The 13461-nt window shown below is 53.9% G+C and overlaps 3 protein-coding genes across 3 annotated transcripts; all 3 read left to right on the forward strand.

Moving 5' to 3' along the window:
• Nucleotides 1–115: 115 nt before the first annotated feature.
• PG997_005807 (Protein MSN5) lies at nucleotides 116–4149 on the forward strand (the record flags this gene model as incomplete). The annotated part of the gene is made up of 4 exons (XM_066810122.1): nucleotides 116–1015; nucleotides 1074–2662; nucleotides 2727–3328; nucleotides 3398–4149. The coding sequence occupies 4 exons, from the start codon at nucleotides 116–118 to the stop codon at nucleotides 4147–4149; spliced, it is 3843 nt and encodes a 1280-aa protein (XP_066669045.1).
• A 1136-nt stretch (nucleotides 4150–5285) lies between these two features.
• PG997_005808 (uncharacterized protein) lies at nucleotides 5286–6911 on the forward strand (the record flags this gene model as incomplete). Its single annotated transcript, XM_066810123.1, has 2 exons — nucleotides 5286–5340; nucleotides 5410–6911. The coding sequence occupies 2 exons, from the start codon at nucleotides 5286–5288 to the stop codon at nucleotides 6909–6911; spliced, it is 1557 nt and encodes a 518-aa protein (XP_066669046.1).
• Nucleotides 6912–9522: 2611 nt separating this feature from the next.
• PG997_005809 (PH domain-containing protein) lies at nucleotides 9523–12553 on the forward strand (the record flags this gene model as incomplete). Its single annotated transcript, XM_066810124.1, has 4 exons — nucleotides 9523–9602; nucleotides 9883–11145; nucleotides 11200–11642; nucleotides 11805–12553. The coding sequence occupies 4 exons, from the start codon at nucleotides 9523–9525 to the stop codon at nucleotides 12551–12553; spliced, it is 2535 nt and encodes an 844-aa protein (XP_066669047.1).
• Nucleotides 12554–13461: the final 908 nt, after the last annotated feature.

The raw sequence follows: 13461 nt of genomic DNA on the forward strand, positions 1-13461 counted from the left end.
CGCCCTGGTAGATCAACAGAAAGAACTACCGCCCACCCCTCCAAGATCGTCCGTCATCCAACGCCGAACCAAGACTCGCGAGAGCTATACCTTGCCCACATAGCTTCCCCTCATCATGTCAGCGGCGCAACAGGTCAACGGCAGCATGGGGATGGTGGGCACAGTCGCGAACGGCCACGGCGCCGATGCCATGGCCGTGATCCCTCGGATCCAAGAAGCCCTCCAGCTCGTCCACAACCCATATTCCAATAACGACACGCGTCAGGAAGCCCAAAGATTTCTTGAGGAAGTCAAGGACTCGGAAGAGGCCCCATTCCACGGCTACACTCTGGCCGCCGATAAGGCCCAATCTCCAGTCGTACGACACTACGCCCTATCGCTACTCGAGCACGCTATCAAACACAAGTGGGCAAAGTACACCCCCGACCAAGCTGTCGCCCTGCGCAATTGGGTCTTGGAGCTTTCGCGGTCGATCTCCCGAGAGGACCCCGTCTACCTGCGAAACAAGATTGCCGTGCTATGGGTCGAGGTGACGAAACGCAGCTGGGCAGACGAGAATGGCTGGATGGACATGGACACCATGCTGGTCCAGCTTTGGCAGGTGCCAGACTCGGCGGTACACAAGGAACTTGTCCTACTCATACTGGAAACCCTCTCCGACGAGATTTTCAATGGAGACGATGCCGTAGTCGCAATCCGTGAAGGTATTCTTAGCAAGGCAGCCGTTGAAATATTCACTCCCGCTGCCGTCTTGGTCGAGCATTTTCCCGAACGCAAGGCCGGCCCCAATGTCCGATGTGGCGAAGAAGGCTGGCTCGGGAGGATCACTGTTCTCCTGCGCCAGTGCCTCTCCATGGATTTGCAGAACAACGCCGACTTGCGTAGTTGTGCCGTCCGGGCATTCGCCGTACTCTACTCCCTCATGCCCTGGGTGGTCCCGTATGCTGCCACGGCTACAGGCTGCGTGGGTGTCATGTGTGACGGGCTTCGTGCGCCCCATCTTGCCGTACAAAAGGTAACCATCTTGAACACGTTGATACACTTTGTTCCATGCATAATTGACACTGCCACAGGCTGCTCTTGACGCAATGCATTCGCTCTATTCTCGTACCAGTTTTGTGGACCAGGAATTCCTTGACCTCGTCGTGCCACTTTACGACCGCAAGTATGCCGAGCTGTTCCGGCAGTTGTTCGAATGGTCCCAGGTCGATGCCGAAGATATAGACGACGACAAATACCAGTTTGGCAAGAAGCTCTCGGAGTTGATTTCCTTTGTCGCGAATTACATTGATCGACGATGGCAGGTCTTGCCCCTGAATGACGGACGGGTTGATCTTCCGGCCTTTCTACAGCTCTTGCTACTGGTTACACAGAGCCCGAGCTTGATAGTATCAATTCCCGTGCTTGTGACCTGGACAAGACTGCTGAACCAGGCACATCTGGGCCCCAACATCGCACAGACTCCGGAGATCATTGGCCCGTTACTGGATGTCTGCAGTTCCCGCCAGTTCCGCTACGAGAACTTGCCTGAAGACACTCAGGACCCCACGTTCTTGTTCCTCCTCGAAGACACCGATACTTTGCCAGAGAGGCACGCGTTCCTTGGAAACTACCGGCGATATAGTTGCCAGGTTATTGAGGGCATTGTTCGTCACAAGCCCGTGGACGCCATCAGTCACATTCTGGGTCATGCGCAGCCCATTCTTGACAACCTTTACGATGGACAATCCTCGTTCAACCCTGCGACTTACACGAAATTCTCGACCGCCTCACTTCGCGCCGATGCACAGGCCACTGTCATTGAGGCTGCCCTGAAAGGCTTTTGCAAATGGAGGGGGAGATCGGCTACGGAGCTGAACGAAGGGGATGTAGCTGCGGTGGAAGCCAGTCTAGAGTCGTGGGCTGAGCAACTGTTGACGAAGAAGTTCGAGGATCCACTAATTAGGAAACGGATACTTCAGTTGCTCGTGGCGTTCTCTACCACCGCACTTGATAGAAAGCCAACTTTCATGCTCAAGGTGTTGGAGCACATCCTGGTAACATGGCCGGCAACGCAGCCGGAACACCGAGCATATACAGACGCTGTCAAGGATCTACAATCAGAGAGCATGGTTGAGCTACAGAGACTTGCGGTCAAGATGCCGGATCATCTTCTCGAAGTCTATGATCAAATCTCGTCGAAAGTTGGCGAAATGGTAGCATCAGGGACGCTAGATGAGAAACGGCAAATTACGTACCAGACGTTTCTCTTCACTATTATCCATCGGTCGGATCGGGTCGACAAGCCAATGAAACTCCAAAGACTCGCCGGGTTCCTACAGCCTATCAAGGCACAGTGGCAGAACGAGGAGCTGAAGCAGGCCTTGTCATCATATACAGGCTTCTGTCAGATGATGGGACTGGACAAGGCCCAAAACTATCTGGCCCGAAAGCGTGTTCACGAAATCAACGACTGGGGCTCGGTGGGTCTGGATGCTGAAGGCCAGGCTCTCCAGAACGAGCTTGAAGAAAGGCAGGCAGCGCTCCCTTTGCGACCGACCAAATCTTTCTTGAGTTGCTCTATCGACAAAGTTGAGAAGGGTACCGCCCCTTATGATTTTTCGTGCGAGTTGTGGCAAGATGCTTTCCCAGCCATCTTGCCAGAACTCTTGAAGTTCCTAAGGTACGAAACAGCACCAAAAAGTGTGTAATGTGCATTCAATGCAGTCTGCTAACCATGTTTCTAGCTACGCCCACGCTTCTCACAGCGCAAGGAACTGGGAAGGCCTCCCGACAGAAATGCAAAGTATCGTCAGCCGTGTTCTTACTGACCGTTTCTGGCAAGCTGGAATCTCGGAAGGGACCAAGGACGACTTCTACGCCAGAGTTGTCGACAAGAAGCTCACTTTTGAAGGGCTTGCTTCCACCATCCGAGGCACCATTCGCTTCGTTCGCGAGTCGGTTTATGCCGTAATCTACTGCATGAGCCGCCTGGATATGCAGTTCTACGGCTTCAACGAGCTGCCGGGGCCCCTTGCGCATTCCCTGCTTGCTGACTGCCACAGTCTATCCTCTCATCAGATGATCAACCTCTTGAATTTGGTTAGGTACCTGGTCGATAACTGTCCGGTCCAACTCCGTGACCATTTCCTGCCTCCGCTTTTAGCTTCTACGTTTCAACAGATGGATACGAAAGTCAACCTGGAGTGGGAGAAGCAAGGTGAACAGCAGGGAGTCCGGGCTGGCGGGGAAGCCCTAACAGAAGAGATGAAAGCCGAAAGCATTCTCCGTCAACTGACTTACACTGCGGTCATGATGGTCGCCGACTTCTTGGATCCCGCTCGCACGAGTAAGTGGAACCCTGGAAAGCGCTCAACTGAATTCCATATACGCTCAGAGTCTGACCTACATTCCTCAGATGATCCGATACCGGAATCTGCGCAACAGCCAAAGCGCAAATACCTCTCGCTCCGAAAGTTCTGCCTTTCACATTCCACTATACTTGAGCCTCTTCTGCTCTTCTGCACGCACGCGATCCGTGTGCGCGACACCAGATGCTGTAGCATCATGCTCCGCGTGTTCCGGACAATCCCAGGAGAGTTCATGGCAACTGAGACCAGCGAGGCACAGTTCGCAAAGATGGATGACGATGGCAAGAGCGAGGTCGAGGAAGCGGCGATTCCAGCATCAACAGCATCGTCGATTCGCGAGTTCATCTCGTTGAACGTCTTGAAGGCATGCATCACATCAATCCACGAACCGTATTTCGTGGACCTCCAGAAAGACCTTGCTGCACTCATTGCGACCATAATAGCTTATTATGCGCCGTTGACGTCGACACCACGAGATGTACTGCTATCTTTGCCCAATATTAACCCCAACGAGGTGGACAGGGTACTGCGTGAGGTTCTCAAGTCGACCAACTCACGTAACCAGCGCGGGCATATCTTGGAGTTGCTTAAGGACCTGAAGGGCGTCAGTATCTCGGAGATGGGCAAGCTTGCCAAAAGCATCAACATCCCGAAGCCGTCGTCGTCGAAGAACAAACCATCGCGAAGTCGGTTGGCACAGCAGTTCATGACGGCGCCTGCCAACGGGTCCGGGGATGCTGCAGCCAACGGAGGCGGCGAGCAAGGCTTGGAGGACGTGGCGAGCCTGTTCAACGCCTAGTTACTGTAGTACAGGGTGGTTGAAATGATGAGGTGCGTCGAGTCATCGTTGGGCAGTCTGCCGGCTGAGTTGATAGCTGAGGTGCGGCGAGGCCAAAAACAACGACCCAGGCGGCTTGAGCGCAGGTTGGTTGTCAAGAAGGTCGGACATCATTAAGCACTTGCTGCAAAAGGACCGCATCTCCAGGAATGTGCACTCGCTCTGACCTGTACAACAGCGGCGATGCCTGTTTCCCTGGGCACGACTCAGATATATTCGGGAAACAGCTTTTAAGCCAGTTTACTTACTCAGTTTAGGTATGTATACTGGCCATTGGCTAATAGGGGTGCAAGCAAGACCTTGCTCGTTGGCCCTGCTTATTAGATATGTACCAGCGATGAATGAAATCATTAAATACCCTCTACGGCTGCTCTGTTGAGTTGCGTGAATCAACGCCATGTAATATATTAGATGTGTATACCATTGATATGCCGAGCTTCGAGCTTCTAGAAGGACGGGATTATGCGCTCAGAGAAGGGAATAGGCTAGGGAGCTCGTAGCACGGCGGGCGCATGCGCTTACCTTACTTACCTAAGGTTATGTACTAAGTAAGGTACCGAATGAAAGAAAGTAGGTGCTGTATTTAGGCCCCTGCCGTGTGTCTGGTGCTCAAGTCAGTCCCGCATTTGGGCCTATCAATGGGTCCAATACTACCAGCCTCGTCACTATCGTATCATCCAATCGGTAATTAGACACCCATACCAGACATCAATCAAATAATACTTTGAAGATTAAGCCAAGGAGTGCACAGAGACATGGACATGGGAGTATTCATCATTCACTTTCCAGCCTTCAATGCGACAATAGACCGACCTGCAGCTTCGACTTTCGTATCCTTCTTCTTGTCTTTTTCTTTGCTCTCTTGCATTTAACCGTCCAGCTGGACAGGTCCATTGGAAACTTTAGGTACCTACCTCCTACATAAAGCTCTCTCCCTTCCCGAGGCCCATCCGTCGTCTTTGAGCCACTCTTTTTGTCTGCTCCCTCCACCAACAGTGTACTGTACTTGCCCCCTCCATCGCAGCGCATTCTCGATATATGCTCGTGATGCTGGCCCCGCTCTCCAGCCTGCGCAATCTCCCCTGAAGCAATTCGTCATGGAGGAATCGGACATGACCTACACCATAGAGACCGAGGAACAACTATGGGACGGTGCGCATGACTTGTTTGCCCCCTCTGCCGAAAGATAGCTGACCGCGGCGGCTGCTCGCCCACCTGCAGAACTCAACGAAGTGCTCACCCGAACCTGCGCCGCCCACGACTTCGAATCCCTCGACGACTCGTTGCGCCGATGGCTCGATCTCGCCACCAAATGCCGACAGGACTTTTCCCAATCCGAAGATGACGTCTTCACCTGCTCCGACAGACTGCTCAACAGCCCTCTGTTCCAGACCGACCCGCACTATGTGCGCACGCAGATAATATACAGCATGCTGCAGGAGGACGAGCCGGCCTCGCTCTACGCCATTGCAAGCTTCCTCCTGCTGGACGGGCGCGCCGACGAGACCACCTACCGGGAGATGGTCAACGAGGGCTGCTTTCACCGTTTGCTGGAATTGATGAATGGCCACAGAGATGACGACCCCAGGCTCTATCGTCTGCTCCTGGAACTGATGTATGAGATGCCTCGCTTCGAACGGCTGCGCCCCGAAGATCTTATGCATGTCGACGACGGCTTCGTTTCCTACCTCTTCGAGATGACCGAGGGTCTTTCGGACGATGCCCACGATCCCTACAATTACGCCATCATCAAGGTCCTGCTCATTTTGAACGAGCAGTACATGGTTGCCTCCACCGCCGCCGCGGCAGATCCTACCTCGCCCAACGCATTGCTAACAAACAGAGTCGTCAAGTGCCTGTGCCTGTACGGGCCGCAGTTTCGCACCTTTGGGGAGAACCTCATCCTTCTTCTCAATCGCGAGACCGAGACCTCGCTCCAGCTGCTGATTCTGAAACTCCTCTACCTCCTGTTCACAACCAAGGCGACATACGAGTACTTCTACACCAACGATCTCCGCGTCCTTCTCGATGTCATAATACGAAACCTCCTCGATCTGCCTTACGAGCTGATGTCTTTGCGACACACCTACCTTCGCGTGTTATATCCGCTGCTTGCGCACACGCAGCTCAACCAACCGCCCTACTACAAAGAGGACCACATCGTCAAGGTGCTGAGAATCATGGCCGGGTCGGGAAATGCGCACTTTGCCCCCGCAGATGAGACAACTCTGAGACTGGTGAACCGGGTGCGGAAGGTCAGTTGGTTGCCACACGACGGCGCAGGTGAGGTTGCAAACAGACTGCTGGGTATCAGTCTCGAGTCGCAAGACGCAGGCAGCAAGATTAGTGTGGTTGATGTGGCGGCGGTGACAGAGAAGCCCGGCGTACAGACGCCCAGTCGAAAGGCCGAGCTCAGTACCGCCGAGCAGGCGGGCGACGCTGACGCGCCGCCGACTTCTCCAGAGGACGTGGTAGCTCCAAGCAACAGCGGTGAGGCGACGTCGTCCAAGGAACCACCACCTCCGCGGAAGCCGAAGAAGCCGTTACCCGAAGTCCCCAAGTCCAGACACGGAAAGCCGTTTGCGCCGGTCGTCCATATCAATACGAACGGGAACGCGCCAGCGGTGGCAGCCAAGAAGCTGCCGCCGCAGGCACCACCTCCGAGACGCAGAGGCAAGCTCAAGGCGGCCGAGTCTGCTGCACCCGCCGCTCACAAACAGTAGGGGAGGATACTGAGGGGCGTGTTTGACCGGGCTTCGTTACTTGGGCCGGAATATCGATGATGTATGTATGTTGTTCAGCTAGTCGGTGTGTGTAAACTGGGCCTTCGTTACTTGGAAGGGATGGGACGTATGGGGTGCGCCGTTGTGTTTTTGAGACTACTACTATATTTTTCTTGTGCAAAAGTCACGGGTTACGAATAGCATTCACATGGCGCGGCGTTGGCAGGTGGTTCGATGATGATAGCATGGGCTGATTCATCCATAATTACTTACATAGCTTGAGGTCTGGACGGGACTCGAGCAGATAGCAGTAGCTGGTAACGACCAGATTACAAGTTGGCATAATATGTCCGGAGCTTACAGCTCTCCTAGAATAAGTAGTATACTTGTATCATCGACTCTGCTCATGCATGCTGCGGTCAAAGAATAAGGCAGGGGAGGAGTATAGCATACTGAGATAGCCAGGGGAGACTGCAACGTGGGATATCGGGGTTCCTCGTCTTAGATATATCAATGGGTGCTATGGGGCAGTTGATGCATCGTGCGCATTGAAACTAAGATGCATTCGAAGGAAAGGAGGCCGCCGGTCGCGGGAACCGAGTCAAGTCCATGCCAGGTACGCATGACCTAGTGGGACGTAAGGGCGACTAGTTATCATCGGATCGGCCCAAGCATTCGACGATAGGGTAGGAACTATAGCAAGCGGTAACTTTCGTCACGATCAACACGAAGTGAGCTGCAGAAGGGCTAGGAAGTCAAGTGAAAGGGGGTTTGAGAGATTATCTAAGTATACTAGACTGGACCAGCGTATTTCGCTCGTGGAAATTGGCGCATGGACTGCTAGTAGTAGTATTATTACTTTCTTCGGCACATATAGATGGATACAACCGACTCACAACACGTGCGGCGCAGATGATGTACCTATGTATGATCGGGACTGCATATGTAGAAGTAGTCTATCGTGGATATATCGGGGCATGGCCTTGGCGAACCTGCTGCCCATCCTGTGCGAACATGGAGAAGGCAAGGAAGTGGGGGGAGGGAGAAGTCAATTGAATATGGAGATGGTACTGATATCATTGTACCATGTTGAATACCCAAGGTAGGACAAACACGGGCAAAGAGGTGGCCGTTCGAGGAGCCGTCTCGCGCCGTTGCTTTTGAATGGTCGTCTTCGCGTTCCTGCCGAGATGCCGCTTTGCCTAGGGGCCATGAATTATTGTCAATGAACAACAGGTCCAAGCCACTGAGCTGGATTGATGATCGAGTACTACTACTCCGTAGCCCAAACAAACATGGGGTGGGTGGGGGATAATGAGAAACAAAGACAGGGCATTACGTCACTTTGCCTGTGCAAAGAGGAAACAAGCTGAGACTTGATGGGAGTTCATCGAAAAAAAAGATAGCTCGTTCGCTGCCAGGGTGTGGGTGGTACGGTACTAGCAGACTGGCAGACAGACTGGTGGCAGACTGCCAGAAACAGCCCAAAGAAGGACCCTTGGCAGGCCAGCGGCCCACTTGGGCATCTGGGCAGAGGACCTGAGCAGTATCTGGGGCCACCTGGGGCCACTTGGGGCACGGTTTACAGCGGGGTGACGGAAAATGGGGGAGGAACAGGCCTGGGATGTGACGACGACATCATCCATCCTCTTTTTTCTCACATGGTCCCATTGCTCCCGGCAACATGGGCTAATGCCGCGACGATTGACCAAGCACTGCAGCTTGCATACACCATCTGGTTCTGTATTCAATATCCCGTCGTCTACCTGCCCGAAAGCGGTTTCTGTACATCAATACCACAAATCATCATTAGAGACACACTCCCAAAGGGCCAAACCTGCATCCTGGAACTTTAGGCGCCTGTCAGATATACTTTGCATACCTCCCTTCCCGGCCCTCTTCTCATTCTCATTGTGCGACTGACAACGAAGACATTGGTCCATTTGCCATCATTATTGTTACGCCGCCTGGTGCAGAATAGTCTCACACGAACGGGAGAAGGCCTCCCTCTCCTCCACCACGTTCTTCTCCCTTACCCGTACAGTACACACAGCCGGTACACAACACTACAAAAGAGGTAACCCAGAGTCGAGAACAACTCCCATTCCTCTCTTCCCCTCCGCACCTGCGTCCGCAAACCCCCCTCCCTTCTCTGCCTCTGCCTCTGCCTCTGCCCCAGCCCAGCGCATACAGTACTGTGCCTACATTCCACGGCACGACGGCCAGCCCACTAAGACGAGGCCGTCTGGGCCAACTTGAACCTTTTCGAGCCTTAGTCTGGAGAAGCGCACAGCACGGCAAACCCGGCTTGCCGATCTGGGTTGGGACACTAGGAAGAGGTCCATGACAGACCAGAGTGGCGCCGGCAGAGGCTGAGACCCAGCAATCTGGGCTGCAGAGAAGAGACGACGACTAGACTGTAGTGACATGGAGCTAAAAGGCTGTGAGATAAGCAGGAAAGTCTAAGTGATTGCGTCAACATTGCGCCTGACGTCGGTGCCCTCCCGCCCTCGGTCCCCTTGGCTTCGCACGCCAGCAGGTAGATACCTGGATACCTGCGCACCCTTCATCCAAGCGCTGAACAATTTAATACCCGTCCCTCCCCCTCAAAATGGCGACCGCGCGATCCCCGCTGTCGCAACCACGACCACGGACACCTTTGAACAACTCGGCCGTCATTGATCCCGCTGGGTACGTAGTCGCTGCGTCTTTCCTTTTCCCCCTTTCATGTCCACCGCTTTCCCGCTTGCCGTCCCCAACAACAAAGCGCCCCGACAGTCCGAGCCTTCCGCATACATGCCTGCGCTAGTCGACCATTTCTCCTGCTAACCCCAAACTCTCCGTCTTTTCAGTGCCAACTATAGCCCAGCCGGCCTGTCGAGACAACCTGGCGCAGCAGACAATTCCTACTTTCAATATCATCAGCCACAGCCGCAATATCCTCCTGCCCAGAGGATCCCGGCTGACCAAGAAACGGCCTCGAATACGTTGGCCAACGCGCAACTGGCTTCCCCGGCGCAGACAACCACTTGAAGCGCGATCCCAAGTTCACGGAAGAGTGGGATGCCAGTGTGAGAGGAAGCTCGATAATCGAGGGCCCGACACACAAAGCCGCCATGCAGCGCTCCAACTCAACATCGTCGCGTCATGGCGATAACATGAGCATGACGGGCGATAGCACCGCCAGCGGCATCTCCCTGTCCAGGGGCAACACCCTGAAGAAGAAGAGCTCGCTGCGTAGGAGCGGCAGCCTTAAGAGGAGCAGCAGCCGGCGGAGCATGAAGGCGGGTAGTGTCCGCAGTCTTGCTTTGCAGAGCAGCCACGACCCCGAGGAGGCTCTCAGCGCGTTCTACTGCCCCGTCCCAACAACAGGAAACCCTACCGAGGTCCTGGCAAATCGGTTCCAGGCGTGGCGCAAGATCCTGAAGGACCTCATCGCGTATTTTAGGGAGATCCAGTCGCATTACGAGCATCGATCCAAGTCGTTGCTGAAGCTGGCCAATGTCGCCAACAACATGACAACGCCGCCCGGCTTCCTTGCTACCGGCGGACTGGACGACGCGGTGGAGATCCTAAGAACGCACCACAAGCAATCCATCATCGAAGCCAACAAGGCCAGGGAGATCGAGGAGGATGTTATCCTGGCATTGACTGGTTTGAGAAGTGACTTGAACATGAAGATGAAAGAGATCAAGAGCCTGTCTGGCGACTTCAAAAACTCGGTCGAGAAGGAAATGGAGAACACGAGGAGGGCAGTGAATACCCTGCAAGAGGTGCTGGGCCAGACCGAGTTGGACTCGTCTTTGACGACCGGCAAACAAGATCCGTATCTCCTGAGACTGGCCGTGGACCGACAAGTCGAGCGCCAGATTGACGAGGAAACCTACCTGCACCAGGCCTACCTGAATCTGGAAACATCAGGTCGGGAACTTGAGTCCATCGTCGTGGGCGAAATTCAAAAATCGTACAATGCCTATGCGGGAATCCTTAAGCGAGAGGCCGACGGATCTTACAACACCATTGAGGATCTGCGAGTTGGACCCATTGCCATGCCCAAGGACCACGAATGGCACATGTTCATCCAGAAAGATGCGCAGTTTGTGAACCCAGATATACCGATCCGCTCCCCAGAACACATCCACTATCCTGGTCGGGACCACTATGCCAGTCAGGAGATCAGGGCTGGCCTGCTCGAGCGGAAGAGCAAGTACCTAAAGAGCTACACTGCAGGCTGGTGGGTACCCCAACGTGAGAATCATGTCAAGCGAATGTACTAACAGTCCCCCAGGTATGTTCTCTCGCCGACGCACCTTCACGAGTTCAAGTCCGCAGACAAGAGCGGTCCGCCAGTCGTGAGCTTGTATCTCCCCGAGCAGAAGTTAGGCTCGCACTCTACGGAAGGCGGTTCGTCGAACAAGTTCATCCTAAAGGGGAGGCAAACCGGTACCATGCACCGCGGTCACACTTGGGTATTCCGCGCAGAAAGCCACGATACTATGATGGCTTGGTACGAGGACATCAAAGCCCTTACGGAGAAATCGCCCGAGGAGCGCAGCACGTTCGTCCGAGGGCATGCTCGCACCTTGTCGCGCTCGTCACAGCGTTCCCTCTCGAGCGATGGCATGGTCGACGACGAGGACGAGGAACCTTTCGTGTCCCACGAGAACGCCGCGGCTGTGGTGGCCAGCCCCGGCTCCCGGCAAGATTCGATTTCAAACCGGCCCCAGCCTGGTGAGCAATTCTGACGCTCTTTGCATTTTGGAACGAGTCAGGCGTTGTACCCCCTTTAGCGGCCTGGCGACACGGCACGTGTTTGAATGCCCAACCAGCATCCAACTGGACCAACAACTCACATCTCTCTCCATCCTGATGCTGACTGTCCGTGTTCTACAGGTGGCAGATTTCCCAGCGACCTCCAGGTGAACGCCGAGAGGGGCTTGCAGGTCCCCCACTCGCCCAGCGATGCTAGTTCCGGGTTTCTAGACAACGAGTATGCTCATGGCGCGTTCTCCAACGGCAACATCACTAACGATTACGAAGCCGTGGCGGCAGCTAGCGCACTTCCAGGAAGCCAGGTGGGGGAGCCATATCCAAGAGACCGGGTTCCGCAAGTGATGGTGGGCCAGAACTATGGCAACTCCCAGGGTGTCCAGATGGATGATGCTCCCAGTCATGCCGCCATGGTCCACGATGAAGCCGTCGCTGATGGCGTCAACCCTTATAATGGTGAACCCGCTATGCCGCAAAACAATATCTCCCAACGGTTTTCCGGTGCGCCAGTCGTGGTGGCAGGCCCTCACCACTTGAATTCGTCGCAACCCACAGACATTAGCCAAGACTCGGGCAATTTGGGGTCTTACAACACTGGCAGGCCAGTTTATAGCACTTCGGCTGCGTCTCCGGCCTACTACGAGAACGAGTTTATGGGTCAACCCACCATGATGAATGGGCAGAGTGTAAATGGGTCGGCCAAGGGCTTCGATAGGATGGGCGCCGTCTATGGGCAGCAGCAGCAGCAGCAGCCGAATGGGCATAATGGGCAGGTACCGCGGCCTGGTTACCAGGGCCGAACGGATAGTACCCCCCACGTGCCTGGCGAGTATCCCCGCGGCACACCTGCGACTACCCCTAGTGTGTACTAAAGGCCAAACGTCGTACTACTACGCTTTTCCATTGAGTTTTGCCAATGTTGGTTTGAGGTGGGTCGAGAATTGGAAGGGACGGATGTCGGCAGGCTCAACACCTGATGAATGAAGATGAGGATGGCAGTTCGCTCTTGCCTGTGTTTCTTTGCTCTGACTTTCTTGCGGGGGCGCTTTGGGGGCAAAAGGAAATTGCACATGGAGGAAGGAGGGAGAGTGTTATTGTTGATATACCACATACTTACACTTCATGTTTACTTAGGCGTTGCCTTTTCTTATCGCTTTGGTACACCCATGCCCGTGGGGGCTATTCTCATCACTATTCCCAATGCTTGCTTGCTTACTTGCCTGCCTGGCCTTCACTTCGATCACAGTGATTATATGAAAACGATATATCGATTTGTTCTGTGTATGGGTCAAGGGCAGACTCATCACGGATGAAGACGTTGGCCGAACTGTTTCGAGGGTTTCAAACTCTCTTATACATTTCTTTTGATCAAGAGATGGACTGCTTAATTGATCACCATATGGCATTGTTACCTTCTGTTTCCTGTTGGTATTTATGCACGATATACAAGCTACCCCTATTTAAGCATAATAAGAATAATAGGGGTAGCTTGTACACCTTCAAATGAGTTTTGTGTCGAATTCTTCCAGGTTGGTTTTCGATAAGTTGGAAGATTCTGTATGGCCCGGCTTCTCATCTCTGGCGTTGGTACCACTACCTACTGGTTGCAAGAGGTCGCTCGCCACAGCATATTCTGGCACAAAAGGAACAACATCACGCTTTGCTCGAGTTACCCGATGTCATCTTTATTGTACTCGTGATGAAATACCCATTTTTTCCCTCTACAACGCCTATAATGCCTCACATCTTCATAGCAAATGGTTTATCGTTGAATCCACTA

This window comes from Apiospora hydei (assembly GCF_038363865.1).
Source record: "Apiospora hydei strain CBS 114990 chromosome Unknown utg000005l_segment0_segment0, whole genome shotgun sequence".
Taxonomy (NCBI): Eukaryota; Fungi; Ascomycota; class Sordariomycetes; order Amphisphaeriales; family Apiosporaceae; genus Apiospora; species Apiospora hydei.